The sequence below is a fragment of the Bufo bufo genome, chromosome 9 (genome assembly GCF_905171765.1).
Source record: "Bufo bufo chromosome 9, aBufBuf1.1, whole genome shotgun sequence".
NCBI classification, from domain to species: domain Eukaryota; kingdom Metazoa; phylum Chordata; class Amphibia; order Anura; family Bufonidae; genus Bufo; species Bufo bufo.
In genome coordinates, this window is record NC_053397.1 from 210,416,010 (window position 1) to 210,431,798 (window position 15,789).

At 44.7% G+C, this 15,789-nt stretch overlaps 1 protein-coding gene across 1 annotated transcript in view; it reads left to right on the top strand.

Annotated features, from left to right (window-relative positions):
* LOC120979863 (vitellogenin-1-like) overlaps positions 1 to 15,789 on the top strand; it is a 122,744-nt gene that overhangs the window by 7,614 nt on the left and 99,341 nt on the right. Inside the window, exon 3 of the mRNA XM_040408821.1 lies at positions 9,780 to 9,931. Coding sequence (XP_040264755.1) covers positions 9,780 to 9,931 — 152 coding nt within the window. The remainder of the gene's footprint in view (positions 1 to 9,779; positions 9,932 to 15,789) is intronic.

The window sequence follows — 15,789 nt, forward strand, 5'->3', positions numbered from 1 at the left end:
ATTATTAAAACAATCAGCTGTGTCACATGGTTTTTATGTATTTCCTTGTCTTTTGTATGTATTTTTTTTCAAGGTATTATATATCTTCAGCTATTAACAGAGAGCTGGTACTGTAGCTGCAAGCTGACTACCTGTTCCCTAGTAGCTAGTCCTACACTATAGTGTCACTGTAGTTCTCATTAAGTTTCTTCAAAAGAATCCATATGCACACACTGCTTAAAAACTGCTAAAACACTGCCCGCCAACATGTTTCACCAGATAAACTGGCGTCCTCAGGGGATTCGTGCAAAGTGTGTTTGAAAGGGGCAGGGATGTCAGCGTGCAGCTACCAGCTCCCTGTTAATAGCTGGAGATTTATAATACCTTGAAAAAAATACACTGCTCAAAAAAATAAAAGGAACACTTAAACAACACAATGTAACTCCAAGTCAATCACACTTCTGTGAAATCAAACTGTCCACTTAGGAAGCAACACTGAGTGACAATCAATTTCACATGCTGTTGTGCAAATGGGATAGACAACAGGTGGAAATTATAGGCAATTAGCAAGACACCCCCAATAAAGGAATGGTTCTGCAGGTGGTGACAACAGACCACTTCTCAGTTCCTATGCTTCCTGGCTGATGTTTTGGTCACTTTTGAATGCTGGCGGTGCTTTCACTCTAGTGGTAGCATGAGACGGAGTCTACAACCCACACAAGTGGCTCAGGTAGTGCAGCTTATCCAGGATGGCACATCAATGCGAGCTGTGGCAAGAAGGTTTGCTGTGTCTGTCAGCGTAGTGTCCAGAGCATGGAGGCGCTACCAGGAGACAGGCCAGTACATCAGGAGACGTGGAGGAGGCCGTAGGAGGGCAACAACCCAGCAGCAGGACCGCTACCTCGGCCTTTGTGCAAGGAGGAACAGGAGGAGCACTGCCAGAGCCCTGCAAAATGACCTCCAGCAGGCCACAAATGTGCATGTGTCTGCTCAAACGGTCAGAAACAGACTCCATGAGGGTGATATGAGGGCCCGACGTCCACAGGTGAGGGTTGTGCTTACAGCCCAACACCGTGCAGGACGTTTGGCATTTGCCAGAGAACACCAAGATTGGCAAATTCGCCACTGGTGCCCTGTGCTCTTCACAGATGAAAGCAGGTTCACACTGAGCACATGTGACAGACGTGACAGAGTCTGGAGACGGCGTGGAGAACGTTCTGCTGCCTGCAACATCCTCCAGCATGACCGGTTTGGCATTGGGTCATCAATGGTGTGGGGTGCCATTTCTTTGGAGGGCCGCACAGCCCTCCATGTGCTCGCCAGAGGTAGCCTGACTGCCATTAGGTACCGAGATGAGATCCCAGACCCCTTGTGAGACCATATGCTGGTGTGGTTGGCCCTGGGTTCCTCCTAATGCAAGACAATGCTAGACCTCATGTGGCTGGAGTGTGTCAGCAGTTCCTGCAAGACGAAGGCATTGATGCTATGGACTGGCCCGCCCCTTCCCCAGACCTTAATCCAATTGAGCACATCTGGGACATCATGTCTTGCTCTATCCACCAACGTCACGTTGCACCACAGACTGTGCAGGAGTTGGCAGATGCTTTAGTCCAGGTCTGGGAGGAGATCCCTCAGGAGACCGTCCGCCACCTCATCAGGAGCATGCACAGGTGTTGTAGGGAGGTCATACAGGCACGTGGAGGCCACACACACTACTGAGCCTCATTTTGACTTCTTTTAAGGACATTAAATAAAAGTTGGATCAGCCTGTAGTGTGTTTTTCCACTTTAATTTTGAGTGTAACTCCAAATCCAGACCTCCATGGGTTGAAAAATTTGATTTCCATTTTTTATTTTTGTGTGATTCTGTTGTCAGCACATTCAACTATGTAAAGAACAAAGTATTTCAGAAGAATATTTAATTAACTCAGATCTAGGATGTGTTATTGTTGTGTTCCCTTTATTTTTTTGAGCAGTGTACATACAAAAGACAAGGAAATACATAAAAACCATGTGACGCAGCTGATTGTTCGCCCAGTGGTCGTTTCGCGGTGAACTTTGCGCATTCGCCGAACATGCGAATATATAGCGATGTCCGCCGGCGCCATATTCTTTTGCATTGCGCCGAACTTTGTCCCATGGCACATCCATCAGGTGGGACAGGACAGCCAATTGAGACGATTCAGCACATCGACACCCCCCCACCCTATAAAAGAACCCAATCTTGCAGCCATTTTACTTTCTATGTTTTGCCAGTGTAGGGAGAGGTTGCTTTGTGGAACAGGGACAGGTTGTTAGAGACACCAAACACAAGCTAATAGGCCCAAAAAAGTCCTTTTAAGGACTGGTATAGGTGTGCTATCAATAGGTCTGACATACTGAGGGGTGTGATATACTTATAATATACTTTCTAACATAGAAAGTATATTATAGTCCATTTGTATTGTGCAGCAGTTGTGTGCGGTTCTGCTGGATACCGCAGCTATATACAGGGACAAGCGCTATTGGAACAACTATTTGCAATGGGTGTGATATACCTGTTGCCCCCAAAAAACTTATTGAGGGGTGTGATATACCTTATTTCACAAAATACTGATTGAGGGCTGCGATATACCTGTTGCCCCAAATAAACAGGGTGGTGTTATATAACAAGTGGAGTGAGCCACTATAACTTACAATCCTGGTGTGATATAACTGTTGTGCCAAAAAAAATAATTGAAGGGTGTGATATACCTGCTTCCACAAAATACTGATTAAGGGGTTTGATATACCTGCTTCCACAAAATACTGATTAGAGGGTTTGATATACCTGTATCCACCAAATATTGATTGAGGCCTGCGATATACCTGCTTCCACAAAACACTGATTGAGGGCTGCAATATACCTGCTTCCATAAAATACTGATTATGGGGTTTGATATACCTGCTACCACAAAAGACTGATTGAGGGCTGCAATATACCTGCTTGCATAAAATACTGATTAAGGGGTTTGATATACTTGCTTCCACAAAATACTGATTAAGGGCTGCGATATACCTGCTTCCACAAAATACTGATTAAGGGCTGCGATATACCTGCTTCCACAAAATACTGATTAAGGGGTTTGATATACCTGTTTCCACCAAATATTGATTGAGACCTGCGATATACCTGATCTTTTCTAGGGACTTAGGCACAGGGTCTGCGATATACCTGTTGCCCCAAATAAACAGGGTGGTGTGATATAACTGGTGTGGCAAAAAAAATAATTGAGGGGTGTGATGTACCTGCTTTCACAAAATACTGATTAAAGGGTTTGATATACCTGCTTCCACAAAATACTGATTAAGGGGTTTGATATACCTGCTTCCACAAAATAGTGATTGAGGGCTGCGATATACCTGCTTCCACAAAATACTGATTAAGAGGTTCGATATACCTGTTTCCACCAAATATTGATTGAGGACTAAGAGATACCTGCTTCCAAAAATACTGATCTTTTCTAGGGACTTAGGCACAGGGTAATTTTTAAAATAACAGGCAGAGGAAGAGGCAGGCCGTTCCACAGGGGTGTTAGGGGTCGGGCAGGTGCACCAGGCCAGAGCATAAGTGGGAAGTTGAAGAAGGCGCGTGCGATTACTTCAAAGGGCGCACCAGAGTTGTTTGAGTGGCTCACTCACCCTTCCGCTTCTGCACCCTCCTCATCATCTGTTTCTGCACCCTCCTCACTCTCTGCTGTGTGCACCCCCAAAGACACCACCACCACTTTAGCCCCTCCACTCGAGTCAAAATAATTATTTTCCCATCCATTCCCAGACCTTACCGATGCACAGCCATTCTTGACATCATATGAGGAAGTAAAGGTAGCAACGGCCGCCACCCAGCAGTCTGATGACAGTACCCAGATCAGCCCAAGGAGGGAGGTCCCCACTGTTGGTGCCTACTCCGAGATCACAAATGTCAGTGGCCTCCCATCACTGAGCCCAGTGGGAGCAATGCTGTCAGAACCCACAAAGCCACACTCCTAGCGCTCCACGTCCTGCCTCTTCTCCTTCTCCTCTCTCCTCCCATTTGTCCTCCACTCCACCTTCCACCATGCCATTGTTGCGTTCATCTTGCAGAAGGCAGGCTTCCGTGGCCCAAATGTTCGAGCGTAAAAAGATGATGACGTCGGAAAACCCTCTTGCCCAATGGCTGACCGCTGACTTGTCGGAACTGCTAGCCTGCCAACTACTGCCATATAAACTGGAGGACTCGGAGGCCTTTAGAAAATTTGTGGCCATTGGCACACCGCAATGGAAGGTCCCCGGAAGGAAATATTTCTCCCAGAAGGGCATCCCAGAGCTATATGGCCACGTTCAGCGGCAAGTAAATATATCTGACCACAGACATGTGGTCTAGCAAACACGGGCAAGGAAGGTACATAACTTTTACTGCTCACTGGGTGAACCTTCTGATTGCAGTCAAACATGTAACGCGTGGCTCCCGTATGCATTTGGTGTTGCCGCCAAGGATTGCATGCAGACCTGCCTCTTCTTCTCCTCCTCCTACTCCATCCTCCGTCTCATCCTCAGCTGACTCCTCCTTTTCCACTGTTACCGCTTCTTCTGCTGCGCCCCCCAAGCTCCCCAGAACCTATTTGATGTCCCAGGTGAGACGTTGCCATGCTGTGCTGCGGCTGTTGTGCCTGGAAGCCAAGAGCCACACCGGTCCTGCACTACTTTCAGCTCTGCGGTCACAGGCCAATCAGTGGCTAACCCCCCTCAATTTGACAGTTGGTAAAGTGGTGTGCGACAACGGTGCAACAGGGCAAAATGACACACGTGCCGTGCATGGCACACGTCCTGAACTTAGTCGAGCAGAGATTCGTTGCCAAATACCCCAGGGTCGAGGATGTCTTGCGGCAGGCCAGGAAAATCTCTGGCCATTTTAGAAGGTCTTACACGGCCATTGCTCGCCTTGCTGATGTTTAGTGGCAACACCACTTACCCGCCAGACGTCTGATTTGTGACAGCCTGACACGCTGGAACTCCACCTTGTATATGCTTGATAGGCTGCTGCAGCAGCAACGTGTCGTTAACGACTACCTGTACGAACTCTGCAGCAGGACAGGTTCTGGGGAGCTTGGTTTTTTTTTCACCGCGCCAGTGGCTGCTCATGCGCAACGCATGCAGACTTCTGCGGCCATTTGATGAGATCACCAAACTGGTCAGTCACAGCCAGGGCACCATCAGTGACATCTTACCTTTGCCTTCCTTCTGGAGCGTGCAGTGCATCGTGTCATTGATCAAGCCGTCGAGGAGCAGGACCTGGAAGATGAGGAAGTCGCAATGCTGAATGAATTCCCAGGGGGGCTACTCCATCTGAGACAAGTCAGCTGGGTGGCTGGGAGGAGGAGGTGGAGCAAGAAGAGCAGGCTTTAAACTTTTCGGGGATCCCTGGTGTTGTCCGTGGCTGGGGGAAGGACACCGAGGACAGGATTCTCCTGGGCGATGAGCAGGAGCCAGGGCACTTCACCACTTCCAATTTAGTGCAAGTGGGGGCCTTCATGCTCCAGTGTTTGAAGAGGGACCCCGTATAAAAAGCATAAAGGTCAAGGACCTGTACTGGGTCGCAACGTACTTAGACCCCCGGTACAAACACAAATTGGCGGACATGTTACCAGCATCACAGAGGGCTGGAAGAATGCAGCATTTCCAGGCCTTGCTGCGAGAGATGCTGCATTCTGCTTTTGCGGGCGCTGGCAGAGGAATTTCCACCCACAGCGAAACAGGTGCGGGTACCAATCCTACCACGCCTGCAAGAAGAGGGCGGGTTAAAGATGTATTGGTCACTTCGGATATGAGATCATTCTTGCAGCCAACCCATCGACAGTCGCCCTCCGGATCCAGCCTCATGGAACAACTAGACCGACAGGTGTCCGACTACATCGGGTTAACGGCCGATGTGGACTCTCTGAGAAGCGAAGAACCCCTGGACTACTGGGTGTGCAGGCTTGACCTGTGGCCAGAGCTGGCACAATTTGCCATGGAACTCTTGGCTTGCCACTCGTCGAGTCTCCTGTCAGAAAGGATGTTCAGCGCAGCAGGGGAGGTCGTGACCGATAAGCGCACTCACCTAGTTCACTTTAGTGTGGACTACCTCACATTTCTACACCTGTGACGACCACGTGTAATTGAATTTCTTAATGCCAGCCCACACATATCCACCACCACCCAGAACAAAGAATGGTCCTTGTCTTATATATATACAGTGGCATATAAGGCCTTTTTCTTTCAGGTGAATGCCTAATTTTTGGGGCCTGTACTCCAGTGGCCTACAGTAAAATTTGTATCCAGTGACTGCCTAATGTACCTCCACTCACATAATCACAAGTTCTATTCTATCAGGTGAATGCCAAATTTTTGGGGCCTGTACTCCAGTGGCCTACAGTAAAATTTTATCCAGTGACCTCCTAATGTACGTACCTCCAGCCACATCATCACAAGTTCTTTTCTGTTAGGTTGATGCCTCATTTTTGGGGCCTGTACTGCAGTGGCCTAAAATAACATTTTTCTAGTCTCTAGCAGGGCCCATTTTTGAGAGTTTCCCTTTAAGACGCATTAAAATGGCCCCTGATTAAAATACGGGAATTTTTGCCAATGACCCCCCTCTGGTATGTCACTGTCCATGTTGTGGGACTATTTGGGCACTTCTAGTAAGTATTTGGTGGCTGCAAGGTTTTTCAGGTTTGCCTGCCATTAATGTCAATTTGGCCCGCCGCGAACGCGAACCATCCCGATCGATGTTCGTCCCTCACTGACATCACTATGTGCATTATCTCACTACTATGACCTTACTGCATTTATTATCTCTGTACTGTGACCTCACTGTGTTTATTATACCTGTACTGTGACATCACTGTGTTTATTATCCCTGTACTGTGACATCACTGTGTTTATTATCCCTGTACAGTGACATCACTGTGTTTATTATCTCTGTACTGTGACATCACTGTGTTTACTATTCCTGTACTGTGACCTCACTGTGTTTACTATTCCTGTACTGTGACATCACTGTGTTTATTATCCCTGTACTGTGACATCACTGTGTTTATTATTCCTGTACTGTGACATCACTGTGTTTATAATCCCTGTACAGTGACATCACTGTGCTCATTATTCCTCTATTATGACATTACTGTGTTCATTATGACATCACTATGTGCATTATCTCTGCTCTGTGACATCACTGTGTTCATTATACCAATTCTGTGGCATCACTGTGTGCTTTGTTTCTGTGCAGAAGGGAGAAAATAAGCGAATAGACAATAGGAATCAGCATTTCGTGTTCTGAACTAGTGTTGAGCGCGAATATTCGAATTGCGAATTTTTTTCTCGAATATCGCAATTTCGAGATTTCGCGAATATTTAGAATATCGTTCTATATATTCGCGAAATCGAATATTCGTTTTTTTTATTTTTTTTTTTATTATATTTTTTTCTTTCCCACTTCCCTAAAGTTGTTCTTACCTGTCCTTTGGATTCCTGGCTTCCTGGCTGCTCCAGTCAGTGGCGTTTTCAACTTACTGCTATATTCCATATTAGCTAAATTACAATCTAATCTATATGTGTATTTTACGAAATTTCGCAATAGTCGCAATTGCGATGCGAGTAATATAACACGAAATATTCGCATGAAGATTTCAACTTAGCACTGCTATACTCCATATTCTAGCCTAATATGGAATATAGCTGTGCTAAGTTAGCACTGCTATATTCCATACTAGGCTAGAATATGGAGTATAGCAGTGCTAAATTGAAATCTTCATGCGAATATTTCGTGTTATATTAGTCGCATCGCAATTTCGACTTTTTCAAATGTTCTTAATATTGCTCTAACTTCGTCTTTTAGAAATTTCGTAATATTGCTCTAACTTCGTCTCTTAGAATATTACGAATATTCTAAAAGACAAAGTTAGAGCAATATTACGAAATTTCGTAAAATACACATATAGATTGTAATTTAGCTAATATAGTGCTATAATCCCTTTTTTTTCCTGTAATTTTTTTTTGCCTCTTCTGAACTTAAGTTTTGTAAAATATGTACACTATTAAAAATTATTACTATAGCAGTATATTAGCTTAAATACAATCTATGTGTATTTTACGAAATTTCGTGATATTGCTCTAACTTCGTCTTTTAGAATATTACGAATATTCTAAAAGACGAAGTTAGAGCAATATTGAGAACATTTGCAAAAGTCGAAATTGCGATGCGAGTAATATAACACGAAATAGTCGCATGAAGATTTCAACTTAGCACAGCTATATTCCATATTCTAGCCTAATATGGAATATAGCAGTGCTAACTTAGCACAGCTATATTCCATATTAGGCTACAATATGGAATATAGCAGTGCTAAGTTTAAATCTTCATGCGACTATTTCGTGTTATATTACTCGTATCGCAATTTCGACTTTTGCAAATGTTCTTAATATTGCTCTAACTTCGTCTTTTAGAATATTCGTAATATTCAAAGAGACGAAGTTAGAGCAATATTACGAAATTTCGTAAAATACACATATTAGCCTAGCCATAGTCATTAGCATAGGAACGTTGCCTTATACTATCAAGATAAATTTTCGCAATATGCGAAAAAATTATTTCGCGATAATTGGAATAATTGCGAATATTCGATTTCGACGAATATAACACGAATATTCATGCGAATATTCGCTAAATATCGCGAAATCGAATATGGCACCTCCCGCTCATCACTATTCTGAACTTGCTACTGAAGGTGGCCATGGTGGAGTGAGGCCCCATTACAATGTTTGCTATGAGACCCCGTGGTTATTTTCTACACTAAAAACTGCTAGAGACCTAATATTGAGAATTTGCTTTAAAGTATCCACCCTGTGCAATCTTCAATGAGCTAAATCAGCAGCACTGCCGAGGAAAGCCACCTCAGATGTCATGATCACAATTGACCCCAGCATCTGAAGAGTTAACTGATGCTGTCCTCATAATTTGTTGGACTGCATGGGGTAGATAGAATCGAGCATTCTGGATCGCAGGGTTGCCTAGATTGGATACAAGTGTAGCCAACTCTCATTTCTGAAAAGTATCACGCCTGTACAGGTTTCCATTCACTAACAGTAGGCAGAGATCTTGATAATGACAATGAATTAAAACACAAAGAATATTAGAAAGTTTCAGAACTTTTTCCTATGCAAAGATTGCACTTTAATTCTACGTGCAGGTTAGAACTCTTTAGGCTGTATTTGCACTGCCACTGAGTGGAGAGAGCGACCATATTATAAGGTAGCTATCTCTACTAGGTGGACAGCTTTCTTTTCTTAGAAAGGAGATACCGTAATCTGCATATCCTTTTTTCCCAGGGAACATTGCCTGGCCTCTAAGACACTCTATGCCAACTCTGACGCTCTCTACAAAAAAAAATAGAAAAATAGCGCCCCCCCCCCCGTGAAACTTTCATTACATAAAACAGGAACCCCTCTCTAAATGTAACTTACAAGTGTAAAAAAGGAGCATCAAGTGGAATCTTATGTTTCTTCAAGGATATTGGTTAAGACAGGGATGCTCAACCTGCGGCCCTCCAGCTGTTGACAAACTACAACCACCAGCAATTCCTAAAAGCTGTAGGCTGTCCAGGTATGCTGGGAGTTGTAGTTTGCCAACAGCTGGAGGACCACAGGTTGGGCATCCATGGGTTAAGACAACAAAATTACATCATCCGCTGTGGAGGGATCCCCTTAAAAAGAGGGAAAATAACTGCAGCCAATGAAAATAAATAAATAAACTTGATTCTCTTTCAGAGTTGGAGTTTGCGACCAGTAAGACTTATGTATATAACTATGAGGGTCTGGTGTTGAGCGGTCTCCAAGAACAAGGCTTTGCAAAGTCTGGACTGAAGCTGAAATGCAGAGCAGAGATCAGCAGGGCGACCCCCAGGCTCCGATTCCTTAAGGTAAGAGAAAAAGAAAACACAAGTTTCTCATTTCATCCAACTATGCAAGAAGAGAAAACTTTAATTTTCTGCTTTGCTTGCCTGAGCAGGATGCAATTACATCTATTATTTTAGGAAGTGCTCTTGATGCAATTTCAAACATATGCCAGATAGTTATCAACCAGTCATGGACTTAAAGGATTTGTTCTGCTTTCTGCTCGGTAACACAAAAGAAAATAATTTCAAGTGAACAACAAACCTTTATTGGATCAATGCAATCGCTGAGAAACTGAACAGCAGACTATAATTTCATCATCTATTATTCAATCAGCTGCTGTCATGGATTTAAACCGTAATTGCCAGGCTGAAATCTGAACTTATGCATATCCAGAGAAAGGGTGTGCATGTACGAGTGTGTGTGTGTGTGTGTGTGTGTGTGACAGATCCTGCGAGTTCATTCTTTTTCCATTGCTAAATACTAGATCATTGTTGTTTCTTTTAAGATATTCCACCTTAGTTTATGATTTGACCTGTCAAACTGAGTGGTAGGGCTTCATCTGAGAAGCAGTTGTGGACCACCAGCAATGTTATATCCCGATGTATTCAGATGCTGAATTCAAGTTGAGCTCCCCTGTAATTAACAATGTATAATACACCCTTGTCATGTACAAAGTGTGTTTTCAGACACATATCTATAAAGCGTGAGGGGTTCAACTTACATTAGGACGCTGAATAATTCCTGTGTTATCCTCAAGATCTGCTTGTGGAGCTGTGAGTTCAGGGCTCAGTTTGTGTTCCCTTTGAAGCTGATCTCTCTCTTTAAAGGGTTTCTACCACCAGAAATACTGTTATGTAGCTGACTGATATCGCGATGCGCTAATGTCCGCACTACATAACAGTATGTTTTTTACATTTCTCCCTGCAGCCGTTCTGATAAAATAAGCACTTTTATAATATGCTAATGAGCCTTTAGGTGCTATGTGGGCGTAAAATCAGCACCTAGAGTCTCCGTCCACTCACCCTTTTTCCCGCCCAGGTCCCCCGTTCTGCCCGCCCCGCTCCTCTTGATTGATGTGACAGTTCGCAGCATCGCCGACGAAATCCCGCGCCTGCGCCGTTCACTTCTGTATTCGGGGCAGGCGCAGTAAGTGAGAGAGACTGGAAGACAGATTCGTGTTTTCCGTGTCTAATCCGTTTTTACAGTACTTTTAAAGTTTTCTTACGTTTTGTTGATGATGTCTTCATTGTCTGGAACAAAAGTACAGTGTGAAGAGTTTGTCTGGTATTTAAATAATAATGATATGGGGATGAGATTTACCCTTCATTTTTGGGGGGCACGGTTGGAATTCCTGGATGTGGTTGTCGTGGCGAGGGGCGACGGGTTGGTCACGGAGGGCTTTCGTAAGCCCACGGCGACCAACTCCTTGCTCCGCCATGACAGCTTCCATCCCGGAACTGTCAAGAGATCGTTGCCGTACGGACAATTTATTAGATTACGCAGGTTTAGCAGTGAGTTGGAGGAATATCGATGGCAGGCGTTAGAGTTAAAACAACGGTTGGTGGCTAGAGGATACCCAGAGAGTGAAGTCAGCAGAGATATGGAAAGGGTTGAGAAAAAATTCTCTCAAAGGGATTTACTGCAAAAGAATAGGAAACCTAGAAAAGTAGTGGAGATGCCTGGGTCGGGACACGGTGATACAAGTATAGGTAGATTTGCCTTCTCTTTTAAGTTTAGCCCAATGGCCGATTAGATCCGTTCCGCTATTTTTAGGAACTGGGACATACTAAAAAGAGATAGTACCCTGAGTGAGGTAACTGAGCAAAGACCATTAGTCTCCTTTAGAAGGAGTCGTACATTGAGAGATAAACTTGTAAGGAGTAGGTTGGCTCCCGTACATTCTAGTCAGTGGCTGACAATCAGTAGACCAGAAGAGAACTTTAGATGTGGGAATTGTTCCCAATGTAAATGCAATTCGTGCAAAAAATTCTGTACATTTGTGGTTTATCTGCAAATGTGGCAGATTTTATATCGGCAAGACAATTAGATGCTTATATGAGCGTAAAAGAGAACATTTCAACTCCATAACCTCTGGTAAAGGTTGCCCTATTTCAGAAAAGGCACATGCGGGGATATTAGTTACTTGTCTTTTTCAGGATTAGAGGTGGTACAACCACCGCCGCAGGGGGGTGATAGACATCGGCTCCTCCTACAGCGGCAGGCGAGGGGGATCCTCCGTACCCAAGCGGCGGATGAATTGGGCCTCAATGATAGAATTGACCTAAGTATGTTTCTTTAAAAATGTTTCTGTAAAGCCGCTTCTATGTGTGCTGGTGTTTTCTGTATACCTTATCTCTGTAAACCTTTTCGGGGAGCATCGTGGCAGCGTCACTGGTCATCCAGGTAACGCATTGATTCCACGGCTTAAGAAGGTGGAGCGCACCTGCGCTCTGACGTAGTAGCCTGACAAAGCGCTTCAAGCCGTCGCTGTCTCACCTGTGTGAAGCTTTTCGGCGTCCTGCCCGATGCCGCCCATTGCAACTTACTGAATAAAGCAACTATCAAAGTTCATACACTGGTGAGTGCCGCCCTATATATGGTTGCATCTGTATCATCACACTCTATTAGGGCTGAGCGCCACCGATAGTGTTTTATAACAAGGAGCCTGAGCTGTGGTCGACTCCTATACACCGGGGTCCAGCAGAAGCCGCTTCATGTCTTATCGTTGAAGCAGTGAGTGAATGATGCGCCCCTGGTGCCGGATTCCTCACTGCGCCTGCTCCGACTACGTCACAGTGAGGAAGCTGGCATCGGGAGCGCATCATTCACTCACTGCGCCTGCGCCGAATACAGAAGTGAATGGCGCAGGCGCGGGATTTCGTCAGCGATGCTGCGAACCGTCACATCAATCAAAAGTAGCGGGGCGGGCAGAACAGGGGACCTGGGCGGGATATAAAGTAAGTAGACGGACCCTTTAGGTGCTGATTCTATGCCCACATAGCACCTAGAGGCCCATTAGTATATTATAAAAGTGCTTATTTTATCAGAACGGCTGCAGGGAGAAATGTAAAAAACATACTGTTATGTAGTGCTGACATTAGCGCATCGCTAACTCTCTCTCCCTCTCTCTCTCTCCATCCCTTCCTTCAATTCTCTAGCCTATTTGCCTGTGTCTCCTACACCAATCTTTCTCACACTGACATAGAGGTAAAAGCTGTATTTTTAGATATGTACCTCAGAAGCTTGAGAGGTTGAACTTACATTAAGACGTTGGATAATTCCTGCTTTGCTTGTGTTATTCTCAAGATCTGCTTTCTCTGACTTTGTGCTTGTGAAGCTACAAGTTCGGAGCTCAGTTGGTGTTCCCTTTGAATCTGCTCTCTCTCTTTCTCTTTCTCTCTCTCCATCCCTTATTTCAATTATCTAGCCTATGTGCATGTGTCACCTCCACCACTCTTTCTCACACTGACATAGAGTTGAAAGCTATGATTTTTAGGAGACAAGAACAGCTTGGAAGTCTCCTTATGCACAAAGTATACTTTTAGATAAGTATCTATGAAGCTTGAGAGTTTGAAGTTACATTAAGATGCTGGATAATTCCTGCATTTCTTGTGTTATTCTCAAGATCTGCTTTCTCTGACTTTGTGTCTGTGGAGCTACAAGTTCAGAGCTCAGTTGGTATTCCTTTGAATCTGCTCTCTCAGTCTTTCTCTCTCTCTCCATCCCTTCTTTCAGTTCTCTAGCCTATGCGTCTGCGTCGCCTCCATCACTCTTTCTCACACTGACATAGAGTTGAAATGATTTTAAGGAGACAAGGACAGCTTGGAAGTCTCCTCATGTGCAAAGTATACTTTTAGATATGTATCTATGAAGCTTGAGAGATTGAAGTTACATTAAGATGCTGGATAATTCCTGCATTTCTTGTGTTATTCTCAAGATCTGCTTTCTCAGATTTTTTATGCTTGAGCAGCTGCCAGCTCACAGCTCATTGGGAGTTACCTTGGAAGCTGCTTTCTCTTTCCTTATCCCTTTTTTCAGTCATCTAGCCTATGTGCCTTTCTGATTTTTCTGAATGGTGGAGCTGCAAGTTCAGAGCTCAGTTGGCTTTCAGATGGTAGTGTAATTGAGGTAAATGAAAGTGGGGCTGATGTGTCCCAATTGCAGCCTTTCTGTTCACTTTCCTGGAGTTTTCTTTTTATAAAAGAGTAGCCAATGTCCTCCCTCCGGTTCTCAGTAGTTAAAGTTGAAATTTTGCTGTTTAAATATCCAAGAAAAGAGGAATATATTATGGGGGGATGGGTGGGTTGGTGTCCACACCGGGTGCCAGCTGTAGGGGGGGTGCCAAATGCAATGAGTGCTTCCATTAATACAGATAGAAGTGCTCATCATCCTGTTCACTCCTCCCACACAGTGATGCAGCGCGATCTGATCATCAGGAATGGGACACGTCAGTATTTACAGTTTTTTTAATACTGAGGGGTACCGAGAGGGCATTATTACTGTTATGGGGGCACAGAGTGGGCATTGTTACTGTGAAGGGGGCACAAAGAGGGCATTACTACTGTGAAGGGGCACAGAGATGGCATATCTACTGTGTGGGGGGAAAAATGAGGGCATAACTACTCTGAAGGGGCACAATAAAGAGATAACTACTGTAAGGGGGCATACTGTGGGCATAACTACTATGAGATTACTATGAGGGGGCACAATGTGGGCATAAGTACTGTGAGGGGGGCACAATGTGGGCATAAGTACTGTGAGGGGGGGCACAATGTGGGCATAACTACTGTGAATGGGCACAATGAGGGCATAACTAATGTGAAGGGGTGAAATGAGGGCATTACTACTGTGAGGGGGCACAATGAAGGGAAAATTACAGTAAGGGGACACAATGAGGGCATAACTACCATGAGGGGGTACAATGTGGACATAGGCACTTTGAGGGGGGCACAGTGTGGGCATAACTACTGTGAAGGGGTGCTTTGAAGTCATAACTACTGTGAAGGGGCAAAATGAGGGCATAACTACTATGAAGGGGTGCAGTGAGGACCTTACTACTGTGAGGGGGAAAAATGAATGCATACAACTGTAAGTGGGCACAATGTTTTTAAAGTATGGAGGTGGGGGGTGCCAGAGAAAGGACCTGCCCCAGGTGCCAAACGCCACTGTGACCAAGGATAAGTCAGACTGCATTGTTTACCAAGGGCACAATGGAGAAGATTTCTGTGGCCGGGACAACATTGCAATGCCCGGTGCAGCCACTATTATATGAACAGCGTGCTGAGTCTACCGAGCACTGTAAGCAATGAAAAGGCCACAGCTCTCTGGAGCACTGCAATCTCTTCAAACAGCTGACTGGTAGGACTGCCTAAAATCGGACCACCACCCAACATCTATTGATGACCAGGAAAACTCCTTGCCCCAGGCAGTGAGTGGCGTTTCAAACCAATTCTTGCCATGTTGGAACGTCATCAGGAACTGGAGTGCAATGGGGCCCCAGGCACCATCAGAACGGCAATGGTGGTGACTATAAGCGTGTTTCTCTTTTTACATCATTTGTATCCCACAGCATACTTTTTTTTACTTGGCTGTAATGCCACACACAACCTGTGAGCAGGCGTGGCACTGTTTTTGTAAGAAAGCAGCCAATTTTTTCTAATCCTGCGCAGGCCCTTATACATTGTGCATAGCTCTGGTAAGAATTGAAAGCACATAACAGAAATACAAAGCCAGTGTTTGTACATCGCCAGGAACCTCACCGAAAGGAAATGTGTAAAGTATTAAGGCTGAATGACTTCATGTTACCTGGCAGCCAGCTTTAATGGTAAAAGCCTCAGCGCACCGCTGTTCTCTGTCTATGGAACATACGTACTCTAATTAT